The 27,043-nt window shown below is 42.9% G+C and overlaps 1 protein-coding gene across 2 annotated transcripts in view; it reads right to left on the reverse strand.

Annotated features, from left to right (window-relative positions):
* LOC114031352 (transmembrane 9 superfamily member 2-like) overlaps window positions 1-27,043 on the reverse strand; it is a 74,659-nt gene that overhangs the window by 17,121 nt on the left and 30,495 nt on the right. For both annotated transcript variants that reach the window (XM_027846418.1, XM_027846417.1), the window contains exons 6-12: window positions 17,054-17,181; window positions 14,827-14,938; window positions 13,867-13,946; window positions 11,321-11,429; window positions 9,972-10,104; window positions 8,353-8,472; window positions 8,083-8,140 (exon numbers count right to left, since the gene is read on the reverse strand). In XM_027846418.1, the coding sequence (XP_027702219.1) occupies window positions 8,083-8,140; window positions 8,353-8,472; window positions 9,972-10,104; window positions 11,321-11,429; window positions 13,867-13,946; window positions 14,827-14,938; window positions 17,054-17,181 (740 nt within the window). The remainder of the gene's footprint in view (window positions 1-8,082; window positions 8,141-8,352; window positions 8,473-9,971; window positions 10,105-11,320; window positions 11,430-13,866; window positions 13,947-14,826; window positions 14,939-17,053; window positions 17,182-27,043) is intronic.

Genomic DNA, 27,043 nt, shown 5'->3' on the forward strand with positions numbered 1-27,043 from the left:
TGAGTCTTGGTTTCCTCATCTGTAAAAGGGGAATAATAACCCTCCCATTGGCTCCATCACAGGGTTGTTGTGAAGAGAGCACTTTGTCAACATGAAGCACCAAATAATCAGTTATTCTATTCAGGAATTGCCCCTGGTTCTTTTTTTCCCCAAAAAAACCGTTTTTTTTGGGGGGGGGAGGGGGTATTCTCCAGAGATAGTATTTGAGGAAAAAGTGCTTAAAGGGTTTAAATCTCAAGGCCTCAGTTTCCTCCTCTGTAAAATTAGTGGGTTGAACCAGATGGCCTCCAAGGTCTCTTCCAGCTCTAAATCTAGAATCCTGTCCACAACCTTGGAGAAGTCACTTCACCTCCCCGAGCCTCAGTTTCCTCCTTTGTAAAATACATGGCCTTTGAGATCCAATCAAGCTCTAGATCTCTGAATGGGTGTGTCCCCTCAGGCAAGTGCTTTACCTGGCTGTGCCTCAGTTCTCCATCATCTCCCATCATTCAGCTATCTTTCCCCCCAAATCTCTTTCACTATATTCTCTGAAGAGGTTTGCTTGCCCTCTGCTTGCCAAAGCCCACCCCTCTACATGAACCCTTGACCCATTTCCCTCTTTCATTTCAGCAGATTTCCCCCTCTGGGATCCTGACTCTTTCTACCTTCCCCACCAGTTATCATCCTGTGTCTCTCCTCCCCTCCCACCATCCTCCTGGTACCCTGGGCTCAGGCCTTAGCGTCACACTCGGCTCCTCACTTTTGCTCACCTCACAAACCCAACCAGTTGAAGATTTTGTCATCATACCTTCACATCATCTTTCATATACATCACCTTCTCTTGCTCTCACACCGACAGGCTCTTCAGGACTTCATCACCTCACTACTGCCAGAGGCTCAGAATTCATTGGTCTCTTTGCCTCAAGTGTACTCCCCCTCTAGTCCATCCTCCACTCAGCTGTCAAAGTGATTTTTCTAGGTCTGTCTACATCATACACTCTCTTCAATCAACTCAAATGGCTCCCTAATACCTGCAGGATCAAATACACAATCTGCTGGTTGGCATTTAAAGCCCTTCACAACCTGGCCCCTTTCTACTACTCCAATCTTCTTACACTCCCCCACTCCTTCACCCACTCTACGATCCAGCTCAAATTTTGGACACCTCAAATTGGACACCCCATCTCCCACCTCTGTATCTTTGTACTGGCTGTCCTCAATATCTGGAATGTTTTCCCTCCTCACCTATGGGTTGTAGTTTCCCTGGCTTCCTTCCAGATTTAGTTCAAATCCCTCCTCCTGCAGGATACTTTTTGGGTCTCCCCACCCACTAATACCTTTCTCCTGTGAGATGATGTCCCAGATGACCTCCACTCTGTATAGACCTTGTCTGGACCTTGTTATTTAAATGCTGTCTCCCCCATGAGACCAAGGACTGTTTTTGCCTCTCTTTGTAACTTGAACACTTAGCACAGTGCCTGGCACACAGGAAGCACAAACAACTCCCTCATTCCATGGAACTGTTGAAATTCTCGTTTTTGGTCATCACTTCAATGACATTTCAATGCCACAGTTCTGTTTCTCCTGTAACACAACTTTACTCTTTTTTGTGTTAAGCCTTCAGATTTTATTTACATTTCTTCCATTCTTTTCAGAGGATCTTTATCATAGGCCAACTCTTTCCATTTCTTGAAATCTTTTCATCGGAACAGTCCTTTCTCACTGGTCTTAAAGCCCTGGCAAAGGGAATACTGCCTCCTATTCCTGTGTTCATTTTATCATTACGGAGAAACATTTCAAGAACATCCCTCCTGGGTGCAGTCCAAACTAGTGACCTTACCATCTAGTTTAGGAGAGGATTCTGGGAGCCCAGACCTAGGCTAGAATAGAGGAGTCTCCAAGGCCAGCTAGGTCCACCCTCTCATTTAACAGAGGAGACACAGTCAGGAGACACAGTGAAGGACTTGCTCAAGGTCATACATAGAATCCTGGATCTAGAGCAAAGATGCCAGAGGCCATTTGGCCCAACCCCTCACTTGAAAGATGAGGAAACAGGCCCAGGGAAAGGAAGCTTGTCCAAAGTCACACAAGTAGTATGCAACAGGAGCAGGATTTGAACCCAGGTCTTCTGACACCAGAGCCAGATCTCATTCCACTATACCAAGCTACAGGCAGCCATCTGCTAAGGGTCACAGGAGCCTTAGTGATAAAGAGGGCAGAAGAGGGTGTAATCAGGGAAAATCAGCCCAGGGAAGCTTTTATCTGAGGAGACTGAGATGGAAGTATACACATTCTTGTTCAGGAACCTAGTAAGACCAGTGTGGCAGATGTGAAGGGCTCATGGACTATAATATTTGGAGGTAAGACTAGCAAATTGAATTGAGACTAAATGATGGGGATCTTGAATGCCAAAGTAAGAAATTTGCCATTTATTTTCTAGGTCATGGAGAGCCCCCGAAGGTTTTGGACCAGGCACCATGATACAGTAGAAAGAGAGAATGGACTAGGGATGAAAAAACAAAGATTCCAACCCACGATTCAGGTTTTAGCTCTGCCTCTTATCTAAGGAGCAAAAGATCATGGAACTAAAATTGAAAGGATCCTGAGTCACCTAAACCAAACCCTCTCTAAGATCCAAGGTGGGGAAGTGACTCTCCCAAGGTCATATAAAATGCCTGAAGCTGGAGTCATGCCCTGATGTCTTTCTGGCTCCAAGCCCAGCATTCTAGTCACTCCACTATATTGCCTAACAATCTCTGTGTACTCAGCAAAGTCACTAAAAGCTTCTCAGCCTGTTTCCCCATTTAATAAAGAGGCGCAAAGTACATCTACCCAGTCTATAGCACAGAACTTCTGGGAGGGTCCACTGTCAAAAGCATTCACTGATTTCTTAAGACAGCCTTGTCAGGAGATGAATCCAGCAGTGAGGCCCAGTTTAAATTGGAGCTCCCATCACTGGCTAAGGTGGCAGGATGTCGTGGAGGTCTGGGCTGAGAACAGAGATTGAGGGGTCCAGCCAGAAGTCAGAGGCTTGCAAAATGAATGGCCCTGGCCCATGGAATCCCAAAAGTTCCCAAGTTTACAACCACCACATTTTACCAAATACTTTTCCAGATGTTCTGTCTAAGGTTCCTTCCTATGCAGTAGGCAAATCCAGTGAGGGCATATGTACTTGATCAGCTCCTAATGCTTTCTTCCAAATCCTTCTTCTCCTTTCCTTTGTTTCAGGGGCTAAAATCACTACCACCACCTCCCCAGTGTGTGCCACACACACGCCTACTTCTGAGCCCCCAGTTTCATTTGTACTCTACTTACTACCCTGGCCCTTCATTAATATTCCTTGAGGTTCCTGTTTCTTTCCTCTCTACCTCAGACAAAACAGTTTCTTCTGGGACTACAGCCAACTTCTTTCTGCAGCGTTCCTTTCCTTTTTCCTTTATGTATTCTCTTTTCCTTCTTTCCCTAACTACCACTGAAGTCCACCTTCTCTTCTCTCTTCCTGTTCATCCCCAAGCCCCTCCTGTACTCCTCCTCTCCCACTGGGCCACACTCCCTGCACCCACCTGGCTGCATCCCGGGGCTGTGCACTCAGTGGGATGATCTGGGGCCCTTGAAGCCAGGCTGGCTGTGCCAATTTCCCTTACATCTTGGCCAGATCTCAGGTGGCTTGCATCTATCTCTGTGACACCCCCCCCACCCGACTCCTTCCTGTGGAGATGATGAAGCACCATCCTCATCCTCATGGATACTCCAGATCCCATGGGCTCCACAATACTGAGGGAATAAGCTATGGTCAAGTCCAGCCTAGATGCCTATCTGAGCTTCCCCCCAATTTCTCATCCTTTAAAAGGGGGTATTGTTCAGTAGGCAATGAGCACATGGCAACAACAACTGTATGGATGTGTCCCAGAACATCAGAGAAGGGGTCTGTGGTCAATGTGCCCTGTGTGAAAGCCCAAGGGGCTTACCTGGAAGTCAGAGGGAAGCTAGGGGAGTTGGCTTAAACTCAGAGGAGCTGAAAGAGAAGATCCAATCTAGGCCTGGGCAGAAAAGGGACATACAGGGAAGGGGGAGGCCTGAAACGAGGTGATCTGCCAACAGACAAGAGTCAGGGCAGGCTCTAGTCCTGGAAGAAGTTGGGGACAAAGGGACACAGGCACATCCAGGCACCAAGCCAGGGCAGCTTCACCGGGGCCACCCCACTTGTGTTCCCCAGAGACTAAAATGGGAAGAAAAAAACATACTAATCCTCCTGAACACTATCACTGCCAATACATACATCCCCAAATCACCTTTGGAAACCAAAAAAGCCTGAATGAGGTCCATGGTCAGGCTGGCCTAGTAGGCCTAATGGGATTTCAAAAGAACCCTTGAATCTTCTGAAATCCTTCACCTGCTCGCTAATGCTGCAGAGTTCTTCAAGGAAAAAAAAAAAAAGCCTTCCATTCTCCAATTAGGAATCAAAGGCTGAATGACTTAACAGTTTAGTGTGAATGAGTTTCAAAGTGCAATCAGCCAGTCAATAGAAGGGTTTGTTTGTTCTCAAGCTTCTCCTTCGAGACAGCATCAGGCAGTGGCAAGAAGGGCTAGAAGTCAGACAATCTGGACACAACAGCCGGCGGCCATGTGATCTCACACCAGTCACCTAATATCACTGAACCTCAGTTTCTTCATCTGTGAGATGGAGGTGATAATTCTGGCTGACTATTTCAATGGGTTAGAAAGAGCCCTCAAATGAAATAAGACATGCCAAGGGTTTCGGTTTGGTTGTGGTTGGTTGGTTTTTTCCTATGCTGCTGTTAACATGTGGGAGGGAGGAAAATGATCAGAATAACAGAGAATGGCTGGGCTTGGCTGGGCTGCAATCTATATTGTAGCTTATAGGTACCCTATCTTATAGGTGCCCTAATTGTTTGCATGTTGTCTCTCCCGTCCCTGAGAGCAGGGACTGTGGCTTTGTCCTTCTTTGTAGCCTCAGAGCTTAGCAGGGCTCATAAAAAAGCATAAAAGGGGCAGCCAAATGGCGCAATGGATAGAGCACAGGCCCTAGAGTCAGAAGGACCCGAGTTCAAATCCAACCTCAGATACATGATACTCACTAGCTGCATGACCCTGAGCAAGTCATTTAACCCCAACTACCTTGTAAAAAAAAAAAAGAGCTTAATAAATGCTTGTTGACTGACTGGACTGTATCCTCAAAGGGAATCCCCAGATCAATGCGAGAGCAGATGCAGGTGAGCATTATGGAGATTATTATTATTAGCTTCTATGGATCTTGCATATTTCTGGCTTCTCACCCCCGACTCTACTGTAACTGTTCTCTCTGAGGTTGGCAAACAACCCAGTGAGGGAAGCAGCTTTGGCAAACCTTAAACTACTACAGAAATAAGTGTTAGCTATCATCATCATCATCATCATCTCTTCACATCTTAATACAATGACCTTTTCTGGCCTCATCCTTCCTGACCTCTCTGGAGTTTTTGACACCATTACTCCAAATCCACCCCTTTTCAGAAATTCCCTATTACTGTCTAGCAGCGTTTCTTAAACTGTGGGGTGAGACCCCATGTGGGGTTACGACCCCCAGTTTAAGAAGTGATGAAGGGGTTGTGAGTGGAAAAAGTTTAAGATGCCTTGGTCTAGGGCACCATCATCCTCCCAGGTACCCACTTTTGAAAGCTTCTCACTCTCACTCATACCACATATCCAATCAGTCGCCAGATCTGGTCCTATCAACCTCCACAAACCCCTAAACTCTACTCACAAAGTGTAACACTGACCAGGAGGATTATGGGAGGGGAGGAGAGCTAAAGGATGCTAGCTGGTGAGGAAGGTAGAAAGTGAGACGGGAGATTAAGAGAGTCTGAATCCTAGGGTGGGCAATCTGCTGAAAATGATAAGAAGGAATCAAAAGTATGTGTAGAGGAGGCGATCTTGACAAACAAATGGGTTACCCCTTCATCAGAGACTGCCGAAAGAGAGATAGTGGTGGGGATATTTGAGTGATGTGAAATCTGGATCAGGGCACAAGAGGGCACTCTAGGCAAACGGCCTCAGGTTTGTCAGTTAAGTATGAGGTAAGGTCATCAGCTGAAGAGGTGGGGGTGGGGAGCATGCCGTGAGAATCTTGAGGAGAGGCCTGAGAGGCCAGGTTGTGAAGGACTTTAATGCCAGAGGCCTTTCTATTTGAAATAGGCAGCCACTAGTTTATTTGGTAGGGAGGGCTGGGAGAGAGGTAACACAACCAGACCAATGCTTTAGAAAAATCACTTTGGCAGCTGACTAAAAGAAGGATTAGAGCAGAGAAAAGACTTCAAAGCAGGGAGACCAATCAGTGAGTCAATAAGCATTTATGAAGCGCACAATACATGCTAGGCAGTGGCTATCATGATAGTCCTGGTGAGCGGGTAATGAGGGCCTGCACCAGGACAGTGGCAATGTCAGAGATGAGAAGGGAGCACACACAGAAAAGATGTTGTGAAGGTAGAAACAACCAAATCTGGCAACAGATATGACATCTGGGGCGAGAGTAAGGAGTCCAGAATGGCACCAAGGCTGTAAACCTGGGTGACTGGGAGGATGATGGTGGTGCCCTCAGCAATAATGACTGAGAGGGACAGCTCAGTGGTGCAGTGGATAGAGCACCAGCCCTGGAGTCAGGAGGACCTGAGTTCAAATCTGGCCTCAGACACTAGCTGTGTGACCCTGGGCAAGTCACTTAACCCCATTGCCTAGCCAAAAAAAAAAAGACACAATAATGCTGGAGTTTCGAAGAGAGGAAGGTTTGGGGAAAAAGATAATGAGCTGTTTTGAACATATCGAGTCTGAGATGCCTGTGGGACACCCAGCTTGAAATGTCCAATGGTACTTGGTGAGGTGGGACTAGAGGTCAGGAAAAAGTACTGTACTGGTATCCCCTGCACCCAGTATGAGACTTGGCACAAAGTAGGCATAGAACTATTTGTTGATTGACTGACATCTCAGCTTTGCATATCAAGGCTGAGTCACCAATTGGCATGAAACCTCCCCACAATAAGCTCCTCTAATTGGCAGAGAAACCCTCAAGGGAGAATGCCATCCATAAAGATGGGGGAGAATTTGCTTTAGCACAAGTTTGAAGAATGACCTGAGAAGAGTTGCTTTGAGAAAAATAAAGCATTACTTCTAAAAACATGATGGGATTTGGCATTTAAGGGATCACCAATTTATTACTGGAGCTTTAAGGAGACCTGGATCTTAGGCCTCGGCCACTTATCTGCCTTGTAACCAGTCCCTTTGCTCTACCTGGGCCTCAGTTTCCTCCTCTGTAAAATGAAGGGTTTGGACTTGATGGCCTCAGAGGCCCTGTCCAGCTCTAGGTCTAGAATGTTACGTGTGACCTTGGACAAGTCTCTTCCCCTCCCCTGGACCTCAGTTTCCTCCTCTACAAAATGAGGGGGCTAGACTAGCTGGCCTCTGAGGTCCCTTCCAGCTATAGACCTAGGAGCCTATGTGAGACCTTAGGCAAGTCCCTTCCCCTCCCTGGGCCTCAGTTTCCGCCTCTATAAAATGAAGAGGTTGGACTCAGTGGCCTCTGAGAGTCCTTCCAGCTCTAGGTCTAAAATGCTACATGTGACCCTGAGCAAGTCACCTCATCTCCCCGGGCCTCAATTTCTTCCTCTGTAAAATGCGAGGGTTGAGCGAGATGGCTTCTGAGGGCCCTTCCTTTGATAAGGTCATTTTCTGGCACTCAAATCATTTTTCCAGGACAGCTCCAGGAATTAGTAAAGATGGGAAGGCATACTGTACCCCAATCACACGAGCACCAGAAAAGCACCAAGGGAAATAGTTTTGCAGTGGTCCAAGATTTGCCCTTCCAAAGTGACACAGAAACTTCCCAAATGATGCCTGAGCACCGGAGCCAATAACTCTTCTTACTAGAGGCAAGATGTTCGAGGCACAGAAAAATGAAGAGAACACGGAAATACCAGAAAAGAGCTTCTCAGAGAACATGGTGGCAATTAATCACTTCACTGCCTCCTCATTATTATCTATAATGATTTCTCCAAGGCAAAATACCCCCAAAAAGGATTAATTCCAAAAGATGGCACCTCAGATACTAACCCAGGGCATAACAGTGCTGTCAGCAAAACATTCGTCTTCCACTTTTCACCTCGAAATGCTGAGGAAGAAATGGAAAAAAGCATCATTACTCAAGAAACCTGATTAAGCTATTTTCCAAATATTTTATAGTGACAAAGGTTCCATTTCATTCCCATAGCTATACCACAATTCCCCTATTGACTTATAATTTGAAAAATGCTATTTTAAGGCCCTTTAATCCTGACATTGAATACACCAAGTAAGTGGAATGAGACGCCTGGCTATACTCACTTTTATACATCTTAGCAGACACGTAGCCGGCAGGAGTTCCCAGCAGGACCCACAGTACAACTGCACAGGTCATTAATGCACCACGATTGGCAGGTGAAAGAAACCCAAGGCAAGCTAAAACTAAAGGCATGAAAAAAGAATATTCAACCGGTGAAAATAATCACTTCGCAATTACACAGTGCTTTTCAGTAAATTAAGTGTAACTCCATTAGGATTTCACGTTATAAGCAGCAGCAACAAAGGGATATTCTCAGGGGGCTGATAAGTGAGTGGTACTTCAAACAAATTACAATAATTTAACTCACCTCTCACCATTTTTTTTTTTTGGTAAGAGAAAGTAGGATTTTTAAAGAAAAGCAAGCCAGGCAAGTTTTGAAGTTGAATGAGTTTCAAATTTTTACTTTGGGGGTTCAAATTTACATAAAATATTTCCCCACAATAGTTTACTTTTCTCAAAAAGTTAAAAGAGAAATGGAGATGAGAGGAAAAAGAAGAAAAAAAAATCAATGTAAGAATAATGGTGACCAAAAGACCAATCCTCTTTGGATCCAAAGAATATACAAGCCTAAGCAACAATACAAAAATCAGAACTGGTATATGAAAACCCAGGAGAGAGGAGAGAAAAGAAGATAAAGAAAAGGTGGGGGCAGGGGGCATTTTTCCCCTTTTGTGCATCAGGCCCTACCATAGCCCTCCATAGAAATGGCAAGCCGCTCTTTGCACTTATGAATTAAGGGATCTCGAGATCTTCCACCAATCACAGGCCCATTACAGAGGACATTCCACTGATATTTAAAAGGATTAAAAGAGCTAAGCTAAGAAATTAAAGAAAGCATACAGCCACATTTAGCTAAGCCTAACAGTCAATAGTTTTAGTTTGATGATAAACAATAATATGCAAAAATGAATCACAAGAAATAGTTCGTTAGTTTTTACATCATTACATGTATCCTAATTGTGTACAAGTCATATGGGTTTCATTTTTTAAAAAAGGACTCATATTGCTTGCCTTCTCAATGGGTGGGGAGGGGTGGGAGGGAGGCTGAAAGTATATATTAAAAAATAAAATAAAAAATATTTTAAAAGGACTCTTTTAATAACTGTATTTTTAAACATCTTATTTAATACTTTTAATGTTCAATGATAGCATTTTATTTCATGTATCTCATTAATATTTATAGCATTTTCCATAAGAAAAGAGGATCACTGAAGCTTTTTTTTTTTATGCAGAGAAGAGAAGGAAGGGCAGAAGGAAACATATATAAGCCTGGCAATTTGGAAAGTAACATATTGAATTTATCATAGACTTTTTTAAAAAAGCAAACCACAAAATTGTAATGTGTGGTTTAACACAGAGACCTCTTTTTCTGTTTCATTGTGTATATGGAAATGTTCTGCTTTTTAGGGGAATGTATGTTAAATTCAGGAAAAAAGGTTTTTTTAAGTATGTCATTTCTTTTTTTTTTATTAAGTATATCATTTCCCCAGAGTCTAACAATATTACTAGGAAGGATGGAAGGAAGAAAAGGATTTCCATTATTGGACATTCAAGAGCTATGACAAAAGTCTCCTACTTCTGATACTATTTCTAAGAAAGACAATTTCAAAATGCTACTCACATAACGTAATAAAGGTCATAATGAAAATTTGTGTTCCCTGACCCAGGAACACAGACAGCAACATTCCCTTCTTTGGAGGCCTAAAGACATCTCCATGAACCAACTTCCAGCCAAACTCCTCTTGGGCATCTTCCTACACACATGAGAGAAAATTTTTTGATAGATATACAAGTTACTGCCTCAGAAATTTGGCATGCATTAGATTCTGAAAATCATGTGAAACTAAATCTTTCTCCAAAGACAGATAAACTGGAAACAAGTGTCTCATTAGCCATAAAATTAGTGATGGAAAGGGACCAAAAGCATCACTAAGCACATTTCTCTAATTTTACAGATAAAGAAACTGAGGTCCTTGGGTGTTGGGAGGGAGGTGACTTGCCCAAGGTTACTCAGCTATTAAGTGGCTAAGCTGAGACCAGAACCCTGGCCTCCCAACTCTCTGACTTGCATCAGTTTTGAATGCTAGGTAGGGCACATTAACTAAACAAAGCCTAAAATAGCAATTTTGCTTTTCTGATGAATCGCAACCCATTGTGTGCCACAATGACATGCTAAAGGAATTAAAGGTAATAACACATCTGTTCCCCGCCACTGATCTTTTTTTTTTAAATTAAATTTAGAGATTTTTTTCAATTAACAAGAATCTATTTTCTCTAGCTCCCACTTCATCCTGCCCCCCACCAACTGAACAAAAAAAAAGAAAGAAAGAAAGAAAGAAAGAAAAAGAAAACCTTTGTAACAAATGTGCATAATTAAGTAAAGCAAATTTCCACACAGGCCATGTCCAAAAATCTATGCCTCATTGTGCATCTGGAGTCCAGAGGTGGGTAGTATGCTTCTGCCTACCCCTGCTGCTCTTTCAGACAAATGAAAACTGTGAGGCTCTACAGGTAATTACGAGAGTCAGAAAGTAAAAACAGAAGCTTATTTTCATCGAACCGAATACTTAGTGCTCTGTATCTCTCCGCATCTGCACAAATTAACCTAGCAGGCTCAACTGTGCTGTTTCTGTAGAGCAATATTCTTTCATCTGTCCATGACCTACAACCCTATGAAAACCTAATGACACCCACCAAGTACTTGTTTATATATAATCAAGTCTCCATAGATTTGCTTCAACCTGGACATCTATTCAGCTCCAAGGCACTGTTTGAGACTCACAATTTACTCATCGCCCCCAAGGTAAACATAGATTATGAATGTCATTTAAAATTTCCAGTGTAACTAGTGCATGCTGGGTAGTAGAAGGCATTCTACTCTAAAAACAAAGATCACATAGTTTCTCCAGTTCCTAGGAAAATCGACCCGACAGCATCTTGTTCAATAACATCTATGCGGGCTTTACTTACAGACGAATCAATCTGATTGTATCTTGCAATATCTTTATGGAGAGTTCTTAGTAAAATCATGGCCACCATTCCAGATAAGAAAAGAACAATAACGAGGGAGTTCATTATACTATAAGTAAAAAAAAAAAAATCTCATTTTAATTTCTTATTTGCTATGTTAAAAATGCAAAAAACAACAGAAGTCTATATAAAGGAAAGACACTGAGTCAGCTTTCCTGGGTTTCAGTTCACAATCTTTGCATAGACCTGTAATCTTATGGATGTAGGAAGCACCGGTGAAGAAACAATTCTCTTTCCCAAGGCAGATCAACAATTGATTGGCAGTCAAGAGATGGAGTGATTTTGGGGAGGGGAGGGGAGACAGGATGTGCTCGGGGACTTGAACCCAAACCTCTTCTTACTCTGAGCCAGACCTTCAGCCTTTGTTAGGGTTAAACCTAAGTCTGATATCTGTTGATATATATACGATTTCAAGTTTTCTCACAAAAGGTCACATGAGACAAGATAGCAGAGTATATGAAACTGGACACCTCAGGGAAACAAAAAACTACCTCCCTTTTTTTTTTGAAGCAACTCAATGTGCATTCTTGGTTATTTTAATGAGGAGAAAACCCTTTTTAAAAAAAGATATGGGGGGGTGGGGAGGGAGAGAATTTGGAACTCTAAGTTTTAAAAACAAAATTGTTTTTACATGTGACTGGGGAAAAATAAAATACTATATAAAAAAAAAAGAACTGCTGGGGGAAAAAAAGATACAAAAGCTGTTTCTTGAAGGAGTCCTCTGATCAAAAGAGGTTAACTGGCTTCACCCAATACCTCCCAAACTTGCTGGCAGATCTGGGAGTGAAGGTTCAAGACACTAACCAGGAAATGACTACTCTACTCCTGGGTTCTCAAATTTGCCCAGTCCACAGACTCATTCTGCAGGGCCAGGGCCCTGTGGCCTATTTTCTCTACCAACTTCTATTTGCTGGTTTATAAAAAACTTTAGCAGAATTAGTTGAAAGTTTGGCATTGCTTTTTATGAGCCACCCAAACATAAGGATCCTGAGAACAAGAGCTGTCAGCAAATGAAGACATCCATCCATCGGGCCGAGCTCAAAGCCAAAGCAGTCACTGTTACGGACGGCATCAATGCTGGCAGCCCACGGACCAGCTGGAAGTACTTGCCTCTGAGAACCACTCTAGACAGGTGGTTTACCATCCAAATAAAAGAGCTCAGAACAGCTCTGCAGAGGTTATAGCAAAACAGCTCTAGGGCACCCACCAAACAGAAGGCTTCCAAGGTGCTGGGTCACCACTTACCAAGGGAAGGAGCCGGGTGGTTCTCTTCTCTCAAAGGCCAGACCCAGAGAACTAGAGCCTTCAGTAACAGGGCTACCCAAGAGGCAACACAGCTGGGCCAGGGACGTGGGAAAAAGGTGACCTCTTTATGCCAGAACAATAGCATTTCTGCCACATGTCCAGGCAGTGAGTAGCCAGTGTATGTATTTAAGTGGAATAGAGAATTCAGCTCTATCTCTGTATGAGCCTGGCCTCTCATACTTCTACTGACAAGCAGAAAGGGAGAAGAGAGCAAGGAGTCTCTGAGACAAGGAGCCCTGAGGCAGCATAGCACCCATGGCTGCCTCTCTCTGTGCCAATATGACCTCTGTGAAAAGGTAGCTAGAAGAGCAGACAGTATGACTCCCCCCTCCCAGCCCCACCCTGGAAGTCAAGTTGAGGCAGCTCCAGAATCCCAGGCCAATTACCATCACTTGGGAGTAGTCTATGATAACACTACACCTTCAGTTCAGCAGAACCTAGTCACCTGCCTGAGACTACTCCTACCAAAAGGGTAGGCTCTGTACAGATACAGACATATGTAGATAAGCGTATGAATATTATATGCACACACATCCTAGGCTCCCAGAACCCTAGATTCCTCAATCCATCTTTGCTGATTTAGTCCCCAGATTTGAATCCCAGGTCCTATCTACCTAGCTTCTATAGGCCTTACCCCCAAGTCTAGGCCGGACCACTTTGCAGTTTATACCACAGGGCAAATGGCAACATCATTCTTATGATCCTCTGTTCACATGAATCCCTCTGAACTACTATGGTGTGGATCTCAGCCCAGACCAGATGTCCCATGGGGAAAACAGAAGACAGCTTCTCTGCCCTCCCCAACTCATTCTTCTCCCTTCTCTGGTTGTCCAGCTTTCCAGTCTTCCGTGATAAGCTGGGATCTCTACCAGCCTATGAGGTTTATACTGCATTCCCTCCAGATTTCTGAACACTCTAAAGGAATGGTTCTTACCCTGGGGCCTGTGAATTTGTTTTTTAAAAAATATTTTGATGACTGTATTTCAAATATAATTGGTTTCCTTTGTAATCTTGTGTTTTAGTTTATGCATTTAAAAACATAATTCTGAGAAAGGGTCCATAGGTTTACCCAGACTGCCAAGAGGCCCATAGTATAACAAAGGTTAAGAAAATTCTTGCCTTATACATTTTAAATTTCCACTCTGAAGTGATGTTTTTTCTCTATGTCACAGAAAACTTACCTAAACCACTGGATGTTGGTATGAGGCATAGACTCCAAAATGTAATCCCATCGAGATGCCCATTTAATGTTACTGTTCTCCTAAAACAAACATAGGAAGCCATATGACCAACCACGGACTGACTGACCTGTTAGTTACAACTGTCAGATGCAACTTGCAAAAACTCAGCATTCTTTTGGTTTCTACTATGTTCTATGCCATTCTATAGTGGAGTGGGTCTGGCCCTTTGAGTTGCATATTTGCATATTGCCATAAGTGAGTCAGGGCTGAAGGGAAGAGCCTGAACTGTGAGTAAAATCTGGATTTTTCATATTTGAAAACCAGTGTAAAATACAACTTCTTGTATTGGTTTGTCTAATGGAACCTCATGCCTCCTAGCTATCAACATCGGACATTGGTGTGCCCTTCTGATAGCATTTCCAGCATTACACTGTTTTAAAAGAGGTGTCACTTAGTCACAACATGACAGCTTTTCTCCTGAATATCTGACTGTCAACAACACAGAGTATGTGTGTGTGTGTGTGTGTGTGTGTGTGTGTGTGTGTGTGTGTGAATGCACGCGTGCACACACAAGGGCCCACATTGGCTAGGCTCCTATTAACCCAACTGGCCCTAGGATGTGGGGTTAGCCAGCAGTAAGTTTTTGAGAAACCAAAAAAAGATGCTGGAAGTAGGAAGAATAATCCTGATAGGCCAAACTTTCAAGCCAAAATCACACAGAAAATGTCTTTCCCAAATACAATTCATTTGGCTTTGTGATACCCTCATATGTAACAGTCTTTCACCCTTGGGTGCTTAGTGCTGCCCCACTGGACTTTCCGGCAGCCGTTCTGTTGGATCCCTCAGATGTGCTATAATCATGTAATGTGACAAAGATTCGAGAAAGCTGGAGTAGTAATGTCTTTGAGGAAGGAAAAAAGAGGCAAGAGAAGCTAACTAGCATCACAATAGGACACTCACTTCAAATTTCACAGAGTAAGTATAGATCAGCTTTAGCTTCTTAGTAAATTCCCCAGGGATTTCCATAGGGGAGCCTTCACAACTCAGTTGATCTTCATCTGTATGTTTATAGCTAAGAAAGGAGGAGAAAAAGAGGGATTTTTTTTTAAAGATCAGATTCTTTGAAATTTCTGCTATATAGTTACTAAAATGATAATAACTTTTATAAAGTGCTTTGAGGTTTACAAAGCATTTTACAAATAGTATCTTGTTTAGTTTCTCAACAACCATGCAATTATTATCTCCTTTTTTACAGATAAGGAAACTGAGGCAGAAAGAGGTGAAGTGATTTGCCCAGGGTCGCACAGCTAGGAAGTGTCTGAGGCAGAATTTGAACTCAGGTCCTCCTGACTCCCAAGTCCAGCCCTCCACTGTGCTACCTAGATGCTTCTAAAGAAACTCCTAACGACAGACTGAACAGGTGGTCTTCCATTTTGTTCTGCATTTAAATACCTGAATATCATAAATAGCAGAGGTTCTAAACAAGTCCACCGATCACAAGAAAGTCACTGCTAGACTCTAGAGGTTGCTACCTGTCTCCTGCTGCACAGAACAAATCTGCCTCCTTTTCGACAGGCAGTTATGAGAAATTATTTTCTCAGCAAAGCCTTTGCTCCTCGTCTTTGATCTGCCCTTCAGTATCTTAAAAGTCTTGCCTTGTAAGCTCTGTACAGGGCTGGGGAAGTAAGCAGAAAAAAGCCAGAATCTCAGTGTGACAACTGGCTGCTATGTGAATGTCTGTGATGTGCAAGGCACCAAATGACATCATGGAGAGAATCACTGTGATGCCGGGTTGGAAGGCCCAACTCTGCTACAAACCAGCTGCCTGCCTTTGCCCAAGTCACATGTCCTGCTCTGTCCCCAGGCTCAGCTAACATTTTATGGTTCTAGAGCTCACCTAGGCCAGTCCCTTCATGTTAGAGATGAGGTAAGTGAAACCTACACAAGGCCCCAAAACTCAGCAGGGATGAGAACTCCAGGCTCCCAACTCCCAAGCCAGTGTTCTAGGGGTCTGTCAATTCACCTCAGTCAACCTTCAGAGAGTAACCCTTCCCTTTCCTAATCAAGTCTGTGCTTACTTTATACATTCACGATGCTCCAGACGTGTGTGTGTGTGTGTGTAAACCTAAATACATATACACATACATAAATACATACATGCATACACATATTGCTGCTTAGTCATTTAAGTCATGATCAACTCTTCGTGACCTCATTTGGGGTTTTCATGACCAAGATACTAGAATGGTTTGCCATTTCCTTCTCCAGCTCATTTTACAGATGAGGAAACTGAGGCAAACAGGGTGAAGTGACTTGCCCAGGGTCACACAGCTAGTAAGTGTCTGTGGCCAGATTTGAACTCAGGAAGATGAGTCTTTCTGATTCCAAAGCGTGACGCTTTTTCCACTGTACCACCTAGCTGCTCCACATACACAAATACACATATGCATATACATGGGCAACTAGGTAGCACAGTGGATAGAGTACCAGGCCTGGAATCAAGAAGACTCACCTTCCTCTGGCCTCAGATGTTTACTAGCTGTGTGACCCCGGGCAAGTCACTTCACCCTGTTTGCCTCAGTTTCCTCATCTGTAAAAGGATCTGGAGAAGGAAATGGCAAACCACTCCAAGATAAAGAAAACCCCTAATGGGGTCACGAGGAGTTGGACAGGACTGAAAAAATGACTGCACAACAACATACATATACGTACAATCACCATCACAGAGCCTTCACTTTTCAAGTCAGAAGAGACCTACTTCAGTTCAACAGATTTGAACTCATGTTAGGCACTGTGGAGTGCGGGTGGGGGTCAGGAAACGCCAGCATTACAAAATGTAGATAATGTGTGGTCTGTCCCCTTAAGAAACTTAGGAATATTCTAAGGGAATATGACACACAAAGAACCATAAGATAAAACAACAGGTGATTAATCAATGACAGGTACAAGGAAATTGCTAGGAGAGGATTCAGGGGGTGAAGGCCATTAGGACTGGGGGTGCTTTAAGGACAGCTTCCCAGAGAAGGCAGAAATTCAATTCTTAAGTGCAAGTGGGGTCATTAATCATTTTTTCACCCTACTTTATTTTTTGCATTTATTTAAAAAGCTATATTAAAAAACTCCTGTGGTGTTCCTGTTGTATTTTTTTTTAACTAATCTAATTAAAAAACCACACACTTAAAATTACCTTTTCGGCTCAAGTCTAGCAGTAACCAGCCGTGCTCCAGGCCAATTTTCATCTTTTGCACTGTGATATGTAATCGTGATGTCAACATGATTGAAGAGGTAAAACGTGTTTTTTTTGTTAAATTCAGACTGCCAAAAAAGAAAAAAAAAATAGACTATTTAAAGACGTTTTTCAGTTTTCCCTACAAGCAAAAGGTCTAATTATAATAAGAAATAAGATCAGCTACATTATCCAAAGCTACTAAGAGAACCGAGTTTTATTACTTCTAAGGCCCCTTCCAGCTCTATATCTATAAGCAATCATGCACAACTGACCTATAAATTAAGCTGCTGGCTAAGTCTTGGGGGAAAAAAAATGCATTTTATTGATGCCTTCTGTCTTTACAACATAGTCAATTCCACCCGCCCACTGCCTGGTCCAGACTGCATCCTCCCTTGTGACAGAGAAAAACAATTAAGCTAAAACATCCGCCACAGTGGCTGCATCTGACAATATATACCACATTCTGTCCCTAGCAGTCCCCCGCCTCTCTGCCTTCAGGGAGGAATGGATGTTCCATTATCTGTTCTCCGGGACCTTCACTGGTTTTTCAATTACTCAGAGACTGACTTCCTGTTAGTGATCTTTTCACTTTACATCACTGCAGTCATTATGAATATCGTTCTCTTGGTTCTGCATCAGTTAATACAAATCTTGCCATGTTTCTCCAAATTCCTCATCTTGGTCGCTTCTCACTACATAATAATATATCATGACCTTCATATACTATAGTTTTTTTCAACTGTTCCCACATTGATGGGCACCCACTATCTCTAGTTCTTTCCTCTCCCAAAGAGGAATCTGCTGGTATGTACTTGATTGTTACTTGACTTCTTTGGGGCCTACTAGAGGTACTGCCAGGTCAAAGGTATGGCTAATGAGTCCTTTTTCCAGCCTTTAATTCACTCTGAACTAATATCCAGAAATGTTCGACTACTACACAGCTCTACCAATACTGAGATGCTAGCTAATTCTACTATTACTTGATAGCCCAGTAAATCAAATATTTAACAAAATGGAAAGACTATTTCAAACATGGTTGTGAAATCTACAGAATTTTATCTTTGTACTTAACAGAACTGATAAACCACTGAAAGTAAACAAAGCTAGGTCATATATCTGAAGGAAAAAGTGAATGAAACTCTCGTCAGCATGCAAATACCCATCCGTGGCTCCCTAGTGCTTACAGATATCTAACTTTGGGGCCCAGGGGCCCTTGACTCTACCACACAAACCTGAGCAGGTCCCCTCAGTGTCAGAAGACTATGACCCAATTCTGTCATTCCAACTCCATAGGGCCCAAAGCCCTCTCTGGAGAAAGGAAGAAAACTCATTTGTTGACATGGGCTGGGGGTATAGAAAGAGTAGGATTCTTCTCTTGGCTTCATTTCCCCAAGATTTCAATCCTGAGGTAAGGACCTTGTGCAGGATGCTAAACACAAAAGCTTCATGAATCACTCTCTAGGGTTGTTTCCTATTCCAAGTGACATTTCCAGAGGCTCACAATTGGACAGCATCTAGTCCAACCCCTACCTGGTCAGCCTTTGACCTATGACCACCTCCAGTAAGGTTTCTACCTCTCTTAATGCAGCCCAAGACTGCATTGGGTTATTTTTGTCTGCCACATAACTGCTGATGCATCTTGAGCTGGCAATCCAGTACAAGGCCCATCCTTCTGCTAAGGAAGCCATGTTGCCCAAGTTCCCAATATGGACTGTTCATATGCAAAGAGAAATATTCTCTATTCTCAGCTTGCAGCCTCCAACACAAACACTTCTAAGATATTCAGCTCTAAATGTTAAGACCGGTGACAAGCAGCACTTTACTTTTGTTTTCACATACAAAGAAGGAACAGGATTCCTGAAGACAAACGAAATTCACAGATTATTCCCCACCCACCCACTCTGCCACCAGAGATTCAGCTTTCTCCTTTAGCCCAGAGAAAACATGGCCAGGCTAATGGTTAAGAGTTTCACTTCTTTTCCTTGCTTTTTTTTGGGGGGGGGTGAGGGGGTCTAAAACTGCAAATCAGACGCTAAGAGTTCTTTTTAGGCCAAAGGGAAACCACAGAAGGCACAAATACCAACTGCTATTAAAAGGTTCTCCATCATTAACGTACCAATTGACTGGTTCACTTACTGCTAACTGCTCAGCATTAAGTCACAGGAAGTTCTGAACTTTCCAACAAAGTTCCAAAAGCACACTACCCCAGAAAGAGCAAAAGCATGGAGAACCACACCAAGATTTACCCTAACAACAACATCCCAGAATGCCCCAAGACAGTTTCTGTTCTCAGAGAAGTTCAAAAAGTCGCACTGGAAAAGATCTTAACAAGTAATCTAGTCTAATACCCTCATAATCCAGAAGGGGAAGTCAAGGCCCAGAGAATAGAAGAGCCTCTCAGTAGCCTGTCCCCAACAAGATCCAGCCTCTACTCAGCTGCCAAACTGATTTTCCTAAAGCATGGGTCTGACCATTCTATCCCCTAGTCAATGAACTCCATTAATTCCCCATTACCTCCAGGATCAAATATAAAGTCCTTGCTTTGGCTTCTAAAGCCTTTCATAATCTGACCCTTTCTTGCTTTTCCAATCTTCTTACACTTCACTGCCCTCCAAATTCTCGCAGATGCAGTGACTTTGTGCTATTCCTTGTACATGACCCTGCATCTCTAGACTCTGATTTAATACTGGCTGCCCCCCAGGCCTTCCCACCTCCCCTTCTTGACTCCCCAATGAAGATGTGCACAGGACAAGCAGCAGAAAGAGTATCAGTAGACAGCTCTATGAACAGAAAAGAAGGTAGGCTGGTCATGCAGCAAGCACAAGGGATATGTGATAGGGAACCCATACGCTCTACCTACCTACGCAATGTCAAGAAATTGAGAGGAAGGCCCCCCATCCCAGCACATGTGCTGAATCCCCATGGAAGATTCACTGGAAAAAATGGTGAAGAGATGCACAGGACGGAAAAGTATGGATGGATTGGGACCTGCATCCTCAAAGGCAACCACCCTCATTGATGAAACCAAAGACAACTAAGCTAGATGATCCAAAGGGCATTCAAGGATGAAACTAGAAGGACGATGAACTGACAAGAAGATCTGTAACAAACCGTCTCCACAAATGCCAGCGGATCCACTCGCTAACCTGGTATTCAGTCTCCGTTGAGCTACATGAGGAAGGAGGGATGGAATTAGGGCACATGAAGGTGGGAAGAAAATCTTGCTCCCACTCTGTTCCCACACTCAAGGGCACAATAAAGAAATGGCTGCTAATATCATGCTACAAGCTCTCAAGAAACTCTCAATTGTATCAACATTAAAAATCGTCAATAGCATACTAGGAGTTTCTGCATGATGTCAAATGTGAAAAGTAAACTCTGGACTTCCAAATAAAGGGGGGAAAAAAGATAACAGGCATAAGGTCAATTAAGAAGGCAGATCATTTTGTATGAGTAATGTTAATACTATTCTATTCTGTGGATGGGTTATCAATAGGAAACTTTCTTTCCCTGGGTAACCCAACCTGGAATGTGACTTCAGATATTACCAATGAGTTTAAGGTATCTTTCTAGATATTGTCAGGAATGAACCGGCCTCAACTGTAATCAGAATAAAATTAGCAATAAACTACAACCCTGTAACAGTATTTTTACTACTAAACCATAATGCTTCTGACCAAATAAACCTTTGAGTAAGCATTAGGAGAGAAAAAGGACTGGCCAGCCGACAACATTCCAGTTAGCTTAACATTTGTTTCTTGGGGTCAATTAATAATTGGCTTTTTCATGGACATTTGTCTCATATGAGTTTAGTAGCATGAGCTAGTTATCCCATAGACTAATCACCCCTGAAAGAACTTGGTACCAAGGTCTCAAAGCCCAGACCCAGAGGGCTAAAGGCACTGGACCTTGGACCCCTGATGATCCAACAGAGGATACCCAGCAAGCCATGGGGCCTGCCTAGAGCTGCCTAGTAGCCAACTGTCCATAGTACTATCCTGATGACTGATCTAGAAGCGCACAAAAACAACATGGAAGATCATGGATGAGCCTTTGTTGCTGAACTGAAGCAATGCGACTGGCCCACAGAAATAATAAGATCACAATAAGAAAAGTATTTAACACCATGAGATGTTCATCTATACTACATATCTAAGAGTAAACAGCAAACTCTTCTACCTAAGAAGATATGCTATCTGTGGAGTCAATAGAAAACTATTCAAACACAAGGAAGCCAACCAGCAAGTCTTTCAGGAGACTAGCAGAGGATGGCCATGATTACCAATCCTGACTTTGAGAAAACCCAGCAAGAGCTTCAATTATGGCAGGGGTTACCATATGAGATTTTGAAACTCTCAAATCAAATGTAATTAGATTTTTAAATGAATGACAAAAATATGTAACACTCAGCAACAATGTGAGGGGGAGAGGAAGACTGGAAAGGATGAGGCGGGGAGGAAATGCTATAAAAATCAAATGGCAAGGCCCAAAAGGTTAGGAGAGTAATTGGAGTTTGGTGGCAACCCCTAACTCTGGAGTAAGCTCTCTGTCTGTACAGCAGCAGAGAGGCCTAACTTGATGGCTGTTATATCATGACCTGCCAAGCATCTTGAAAGAGGTCAGTGTCACATGTCATATGAACATGGCAAGGCAAGGTAACTACCAACATGACCCAAGAAGGCCACCAGCTGACCAGCTCCACTGAGCAAGACAGGGCCACAAAACAGATGCTAGCAGAATCCCACATGCAGATTGAAGAAGAAACATGGTGAGCTCCATGTCCAATGTAAACTCAAGCAATAAAGCAGAAGTGTTGACCACTGGCCGGCAGAGCATTTGGTATGTAAAAGTCAGAGAAAGGTGAGCATTCCACAGCAAAGATATCCATCATACCCCGAGGTGGAAAGTTGGAGCTATAAACAAGAGGTTTTCTACTCATCACAATGTGAACTTCTCAGAGAGTAAATGCAAGAAGTCCCTGTGGATGGAAAAGCTGAAAGTTCCCACCGCTGGAAACCAGCTGAAGAAGAAAAAACTATCCAGACAACCCTGGCCTGGGAATCAGTCGACCTATGTGACTTTCAGCTAATCACCTCCCCTCTCGGAGTCTCATTTTCTTTCTCAAGAAAATGAGGAAATCCATCAGTCTGGAGGATCTCTAAGGTCCCTTTCCAGCTGGGGTATTTATGGTTCTAAACCTATACAGAGATAGCCATTAGGTGCATGTCTAACGAACTACACTCTAAATTTAGCATTGATTTCGGTTCTGAAAGTCTCTCACCATTTCCATCATTAACCCCTACAGGAAAAAAAAACTGCCAGTTTTTGATAATTTTTTTTAAAAAAGGCAAAGACTAGATAAATTTTAAAAGCATAAACTTGCTAATGGAGCATACTATAGCTAGTTAGTACGATTAGTGAGAGTAATGAATCCCCTAAAGTGGTTGTGTATCCCCAAATATGCATTATTCAAAGTTAAAATTCTGTAAAATATAGTCTCTGGTTCCAGACCAATGGAAATTTGCAAGTGGGAATTCAAGTAATGTGATCGCTTCTGGGAAAATCCATTGTTTTCACTAATCAGGACCTAGCATAATCCTGAACTCCTAAGACCTAATTAATTATATTTCCTATCATGCAGGTTTACCCATTGAAGAATTCAGAATACAGATTTTCCCAATAATATTCATGTTTCCCAACCAAGTGAAAGACAAGATTGCAGGCATGCAATTAGAATAGATAGATGGCCTTTGAGGTCCCTTCTCTTCAACTCAGAGAAACAGAAGTTCTCCAAAACAATCCAAAGCTTCCTTCTCCTTTAAATCCCCAGAAAATAAACAAAAAAAATTAATTCCACAAATCTTGGAGCCCCTCTTGATGGGGTAACTGCTAGGGCCTCCAAGATGAATTTCAAAGATAAAACAATCGTTGAATCGACTGATTTCCCAAGAAGTCTATAACGTCTTCATTTTTCTTTCTGTTCCTAAAAAAGCCATTAGCCCAACGTCTGATATGTTACCTGCCTGATTTCTGGTGGCCCCTGTTGGTGACCACTTGTCAACCTAGGAATGTCTATCTTCTTTTAATTCTTTTTCACCCATTCTCAACATGCCACCCATTCATTCGTGGATGCCCATCTGTTTGGGGCACCACCAATTTAACAGTGCTTAAAAATGGAATACTGAGGGGCAGCAAGGTGGTGCAGTGGATAGAGCTCTGGCCTTGGAGACAGGAGGACCTGAGTTCAAATACAGTCTCAGACACATGACACTTACTAGCTGTGTGACCCTGGAAAAGTCACTTAACCCCGATTGCCTCACCAAAAAGCAAAAAAAAAAAAAGATTCTGACATCAGGATTTTTGTAGTCATTCAAAAAGAATGAGGTAGCTAGTGGATTTGGACTCAGGAAGACAGGTTCAAATCCTGCCTAAGATGCTTACTAGCTGTGTTGCCTCAGATAAGTTACTTCCCCAATCTATGCCTCAGTTATAAAACAAAGGAGTTGAATTTGCTGGCCTCTAAGGTCCCTATCAGCTCCAAATCCATGATTCTGTGATCTTGCCAGCAACCTCATAGGTAAAGCATGCCAGGACACAAAGGGTTAATGTATCAAGGTTACACAAAGGTACCACCATGTAACGAGGCAGTTAGGTGAGTGCCAATCCTGGAGTCAGGAAGACTCATCTTCCCAAGTTCAAATCCAGCCTCAGACACTTACAAGCCGTGTGACCCTAGGCAAGTCACTCAACCCTGTTTGCCCAAGTTCCTCATCTGTAAAATGTGTTGGAGAAGGAAATGGCAAACCACTCCAGGATCTTTGCCAAGAAAACCCCCAGTGGGGTCACCAAGAGTCACACATGACTGAAAAAGGAATGAACAACCACTATGTAAAATCTATACCAGGCCAGGGCAATATTTTTGAAGAGTCCTAGAGCTCCCTTACTAAAAGATGATGTAGAGCACTGCCCAAGTCACACTGAACACTTTGTGACCCAAATGAATACAGTAGAGATGGAAGATAACAGCTACTAAATGGCTGCGACAACTAAAGATCCCGAAATCAAGGACATTCAATTGTTCAGGAGAAATTACTGCATCAAAAGGCATTTTTATCTAAGCTAAATGTGTGATTCATCAATTTCAATATACTTCGGAAATGAGCTTATGGAAAGAGAAGATAAAACGTGCATATGGAGCAAAAGTCACAAAAGTATTATCTAGAAACCAGGGGAATTTTACATTAGGAACAATAATTCTTTCTAAATCTTCGAGGACTTTGTATAGAATGATTAAAAGGCCACTGCCCAGGAATGAACTACAATGAGAGCTTTTGCTGCTGCCAGCATTCCTATCTGTGCAAATATATTTAAAGTATAGATATAAGCCACTTGCAGTTGTCCTTAAATGGCTCCATAAAAACACAACTCTAGGCAAACAACATTACAGAGGACACTCAGTGCCTTACGAACAAGGGTATAAACAAGAGATACCTGGGAAGTAAAGATTGGTGGATGTCGGGGTAGAGAGGCTAAGACTGCTCTGGAGGGGAGGAAGAGCATGTGAGGAGACAGTACTTGACTGACAAAAGCGGTGGGGAATGATAGGGAAAAAAGACAACAACAACAACAAAAGAACAACCCACCTGCAAAAAGACTCCCTGTACCATTAATCATAATCAGCAAAACCCAAACCCCCTGAAAACCATCCATGTGGTCGGAGTGTGGGATAGGCACCCCCTATGTTCAATCAGTACAGCAGGGGCTTGGGGATGAATAGGAAGAGAGAAGAGAAGGTGGGTTTCGGTGGTAGCTGGGGAAAGAAGGAAAAGAGAATACATAAAGGAGAAAGGAAGGAGAAAAGCACTCCTACGGAAGGTAGGGAGCAGCTGCCACAGAAGAAATTACTGGAGTTCTCATTTCTACAGCTCTTTCTGGCCTAGCTAACATTTAATAATAACATCTCACATTTATAAAATGTTTTAAGGGTCACAAAGTATCTCAATGTTGAGAGATACAGGCTATTACTATTCTCATCTTAAAGACAGGGAAACTGAGGCTGATAAAGATTCAGTGACTCGCCCAGGGTCACACAGCAAGTAAGTGTCTGAGGCCGCATTTGAACTTATGTCTTCTTGACTCCAGGCCCAGTGCTCTACCATCCCCTTTGCTCCTCACAAGAATCCCAGGAGGTAGATGTTAGAAGGCAGAGCAAACAAAGACAGGGAGAATCTCGAGGCAGATGAAATTAAAGGCAAATTAATTAAATAACTGAATTGAAAAATTAAATTAACTGACTTGAATTAAAAGGGAGATGCCAAGAGGTCCCTGAAAACCAGAACAACTTCTTGTTTGTCATAGGCATTCCATAACGGTTGAATTTTATTGCAAAGTAGCTTTGTAGTCACTATTTAAACATCCTGTTTTCTAGCACAAAATCAGTTCTCCAACTTTTTTTTTCCCTTTGGAGCATGCCCAATGATCTGCTATCTAAAGGAAGTGTATGGCCCAGGGGTTTGTGAGCCACATATATCCAAGGCCACTTGTAACACAGAGTGTGTCGTCATCACCAAACCTGAAAATGGACTTAGCATCCAAGACCTCAGCAAGCTTATAGCAAGACAAGGCCAAGCACACAAACAAGGCGAGAGACACACAGAGGCAGGAAACATCCTGCTTTACTATGGAAGAAGCCTCATTTGCTTCAGTAAGAACAGGACAGTGGGCCTGCCTGGACAATCAGGGGCCACAGCCCTGTGGTTCCTACCTTTAGGATGACAGTAGACTGCTCCAGCATGAAAGAGAGGTTGGTACGGGCCTAAGGCCTATGCCCGACGGCTACTGCCTTTCTCCCCAAAGAAATCAACTGGTGAGACCAGGTGGCACAGTGGCTAGAGGGAGTCAGGAAGGCCTGAGTTCCAATCCAGCCTCAGACACTTACTAGCTAGGTGACCCTAGGCAAGTCATTTAATCTGTTTGCCTCCGTTTCCTCAACTACAAAATGGGGACGATAATTGCACCTACCTTCCAGGGTTATTACAAGGATCAAATGAGATAACATTTGTGAAGCATCTAGCACAGTGCCTAGCATGTAGTCAACAATATGGAGATCACTTTATATATTATGTGTATGCATCATTCACTATTATTATTATTACTATGGTAGAGTGGAAAGGGCACTAGACTTGGCATCAAAACATCTGGAATCTAATCCTGGCTCTGACATTTACTAGTTGCATAACTATGGGCAAGTCACAACCTCAGTTTTCTCATTTGTAAAATGGGAACACTACAACTTCTGCTCCCAAACACTGCTGCTGCCAGGAAAGCATCTTACAAAGTTTAAACAGCTCCCTGAATGTGAGTTGTGATTGTCATTCTCATCTCTCATTTCCCTTATTGTGCTGTGGTCAGAAGAACAAAAGAGATATCCCACTGCAGTTGATAAGTCCTGGTTGGCTCAAGCAGTCCTGGTACAATGTATTGTGGAAGGGTACGGCTGTCATCCCTAAGATCTCTGAACTGTCACATTTCCCTGAACCTGTTATGAATATGTCATCCATGATTCTAACATTAACCTTTTCCTAAGTCTATATCTTCAACCTACTGAAAGACAATATGGTATGACAAGTTGGGTAGCTTTGGAGTCAAGAAGACCTATCTGGGTTCGAGTCCAGCCTCTGCTCCCTATTGTCTGCATGACCCTGGGCAAGTCACCTCATTTCTCCACACTCTAGGCAACTCTGAGACCATAAGCTGCAGAAAAGGTGCTAACCTGCACTGGTGGAGTAACTTTCCTCATTTAGGAGTTTCCTATATCAATGAAATTATATATCTTGCCCCTATGGCTATTCTTACATTACCTCTTGGGGTAACCATTATGTTTCTTTGAATTTTCTCATCTAAGTTTCAAGAGGCAAACCCCACATCTAGTACTCTAATCTGTAAACA

This window comes from Vombatus ursinus, unplaced genomic scaffold (genome assembly GCF_900497805.2).
Source record: "Vombatus ursinus unplaced genomic scaffold, bare-nosed wombat genome assembly UNPS02015152.1, whole genome shotgun sequence".
Classification (NCBI taxonomy): domain Eukaryota; kingdom Metazoa; phylum Chordata; class Mammalia; order Diprotodontia; family Vombatidae; genus Vombatus; species Vombatus ursinus.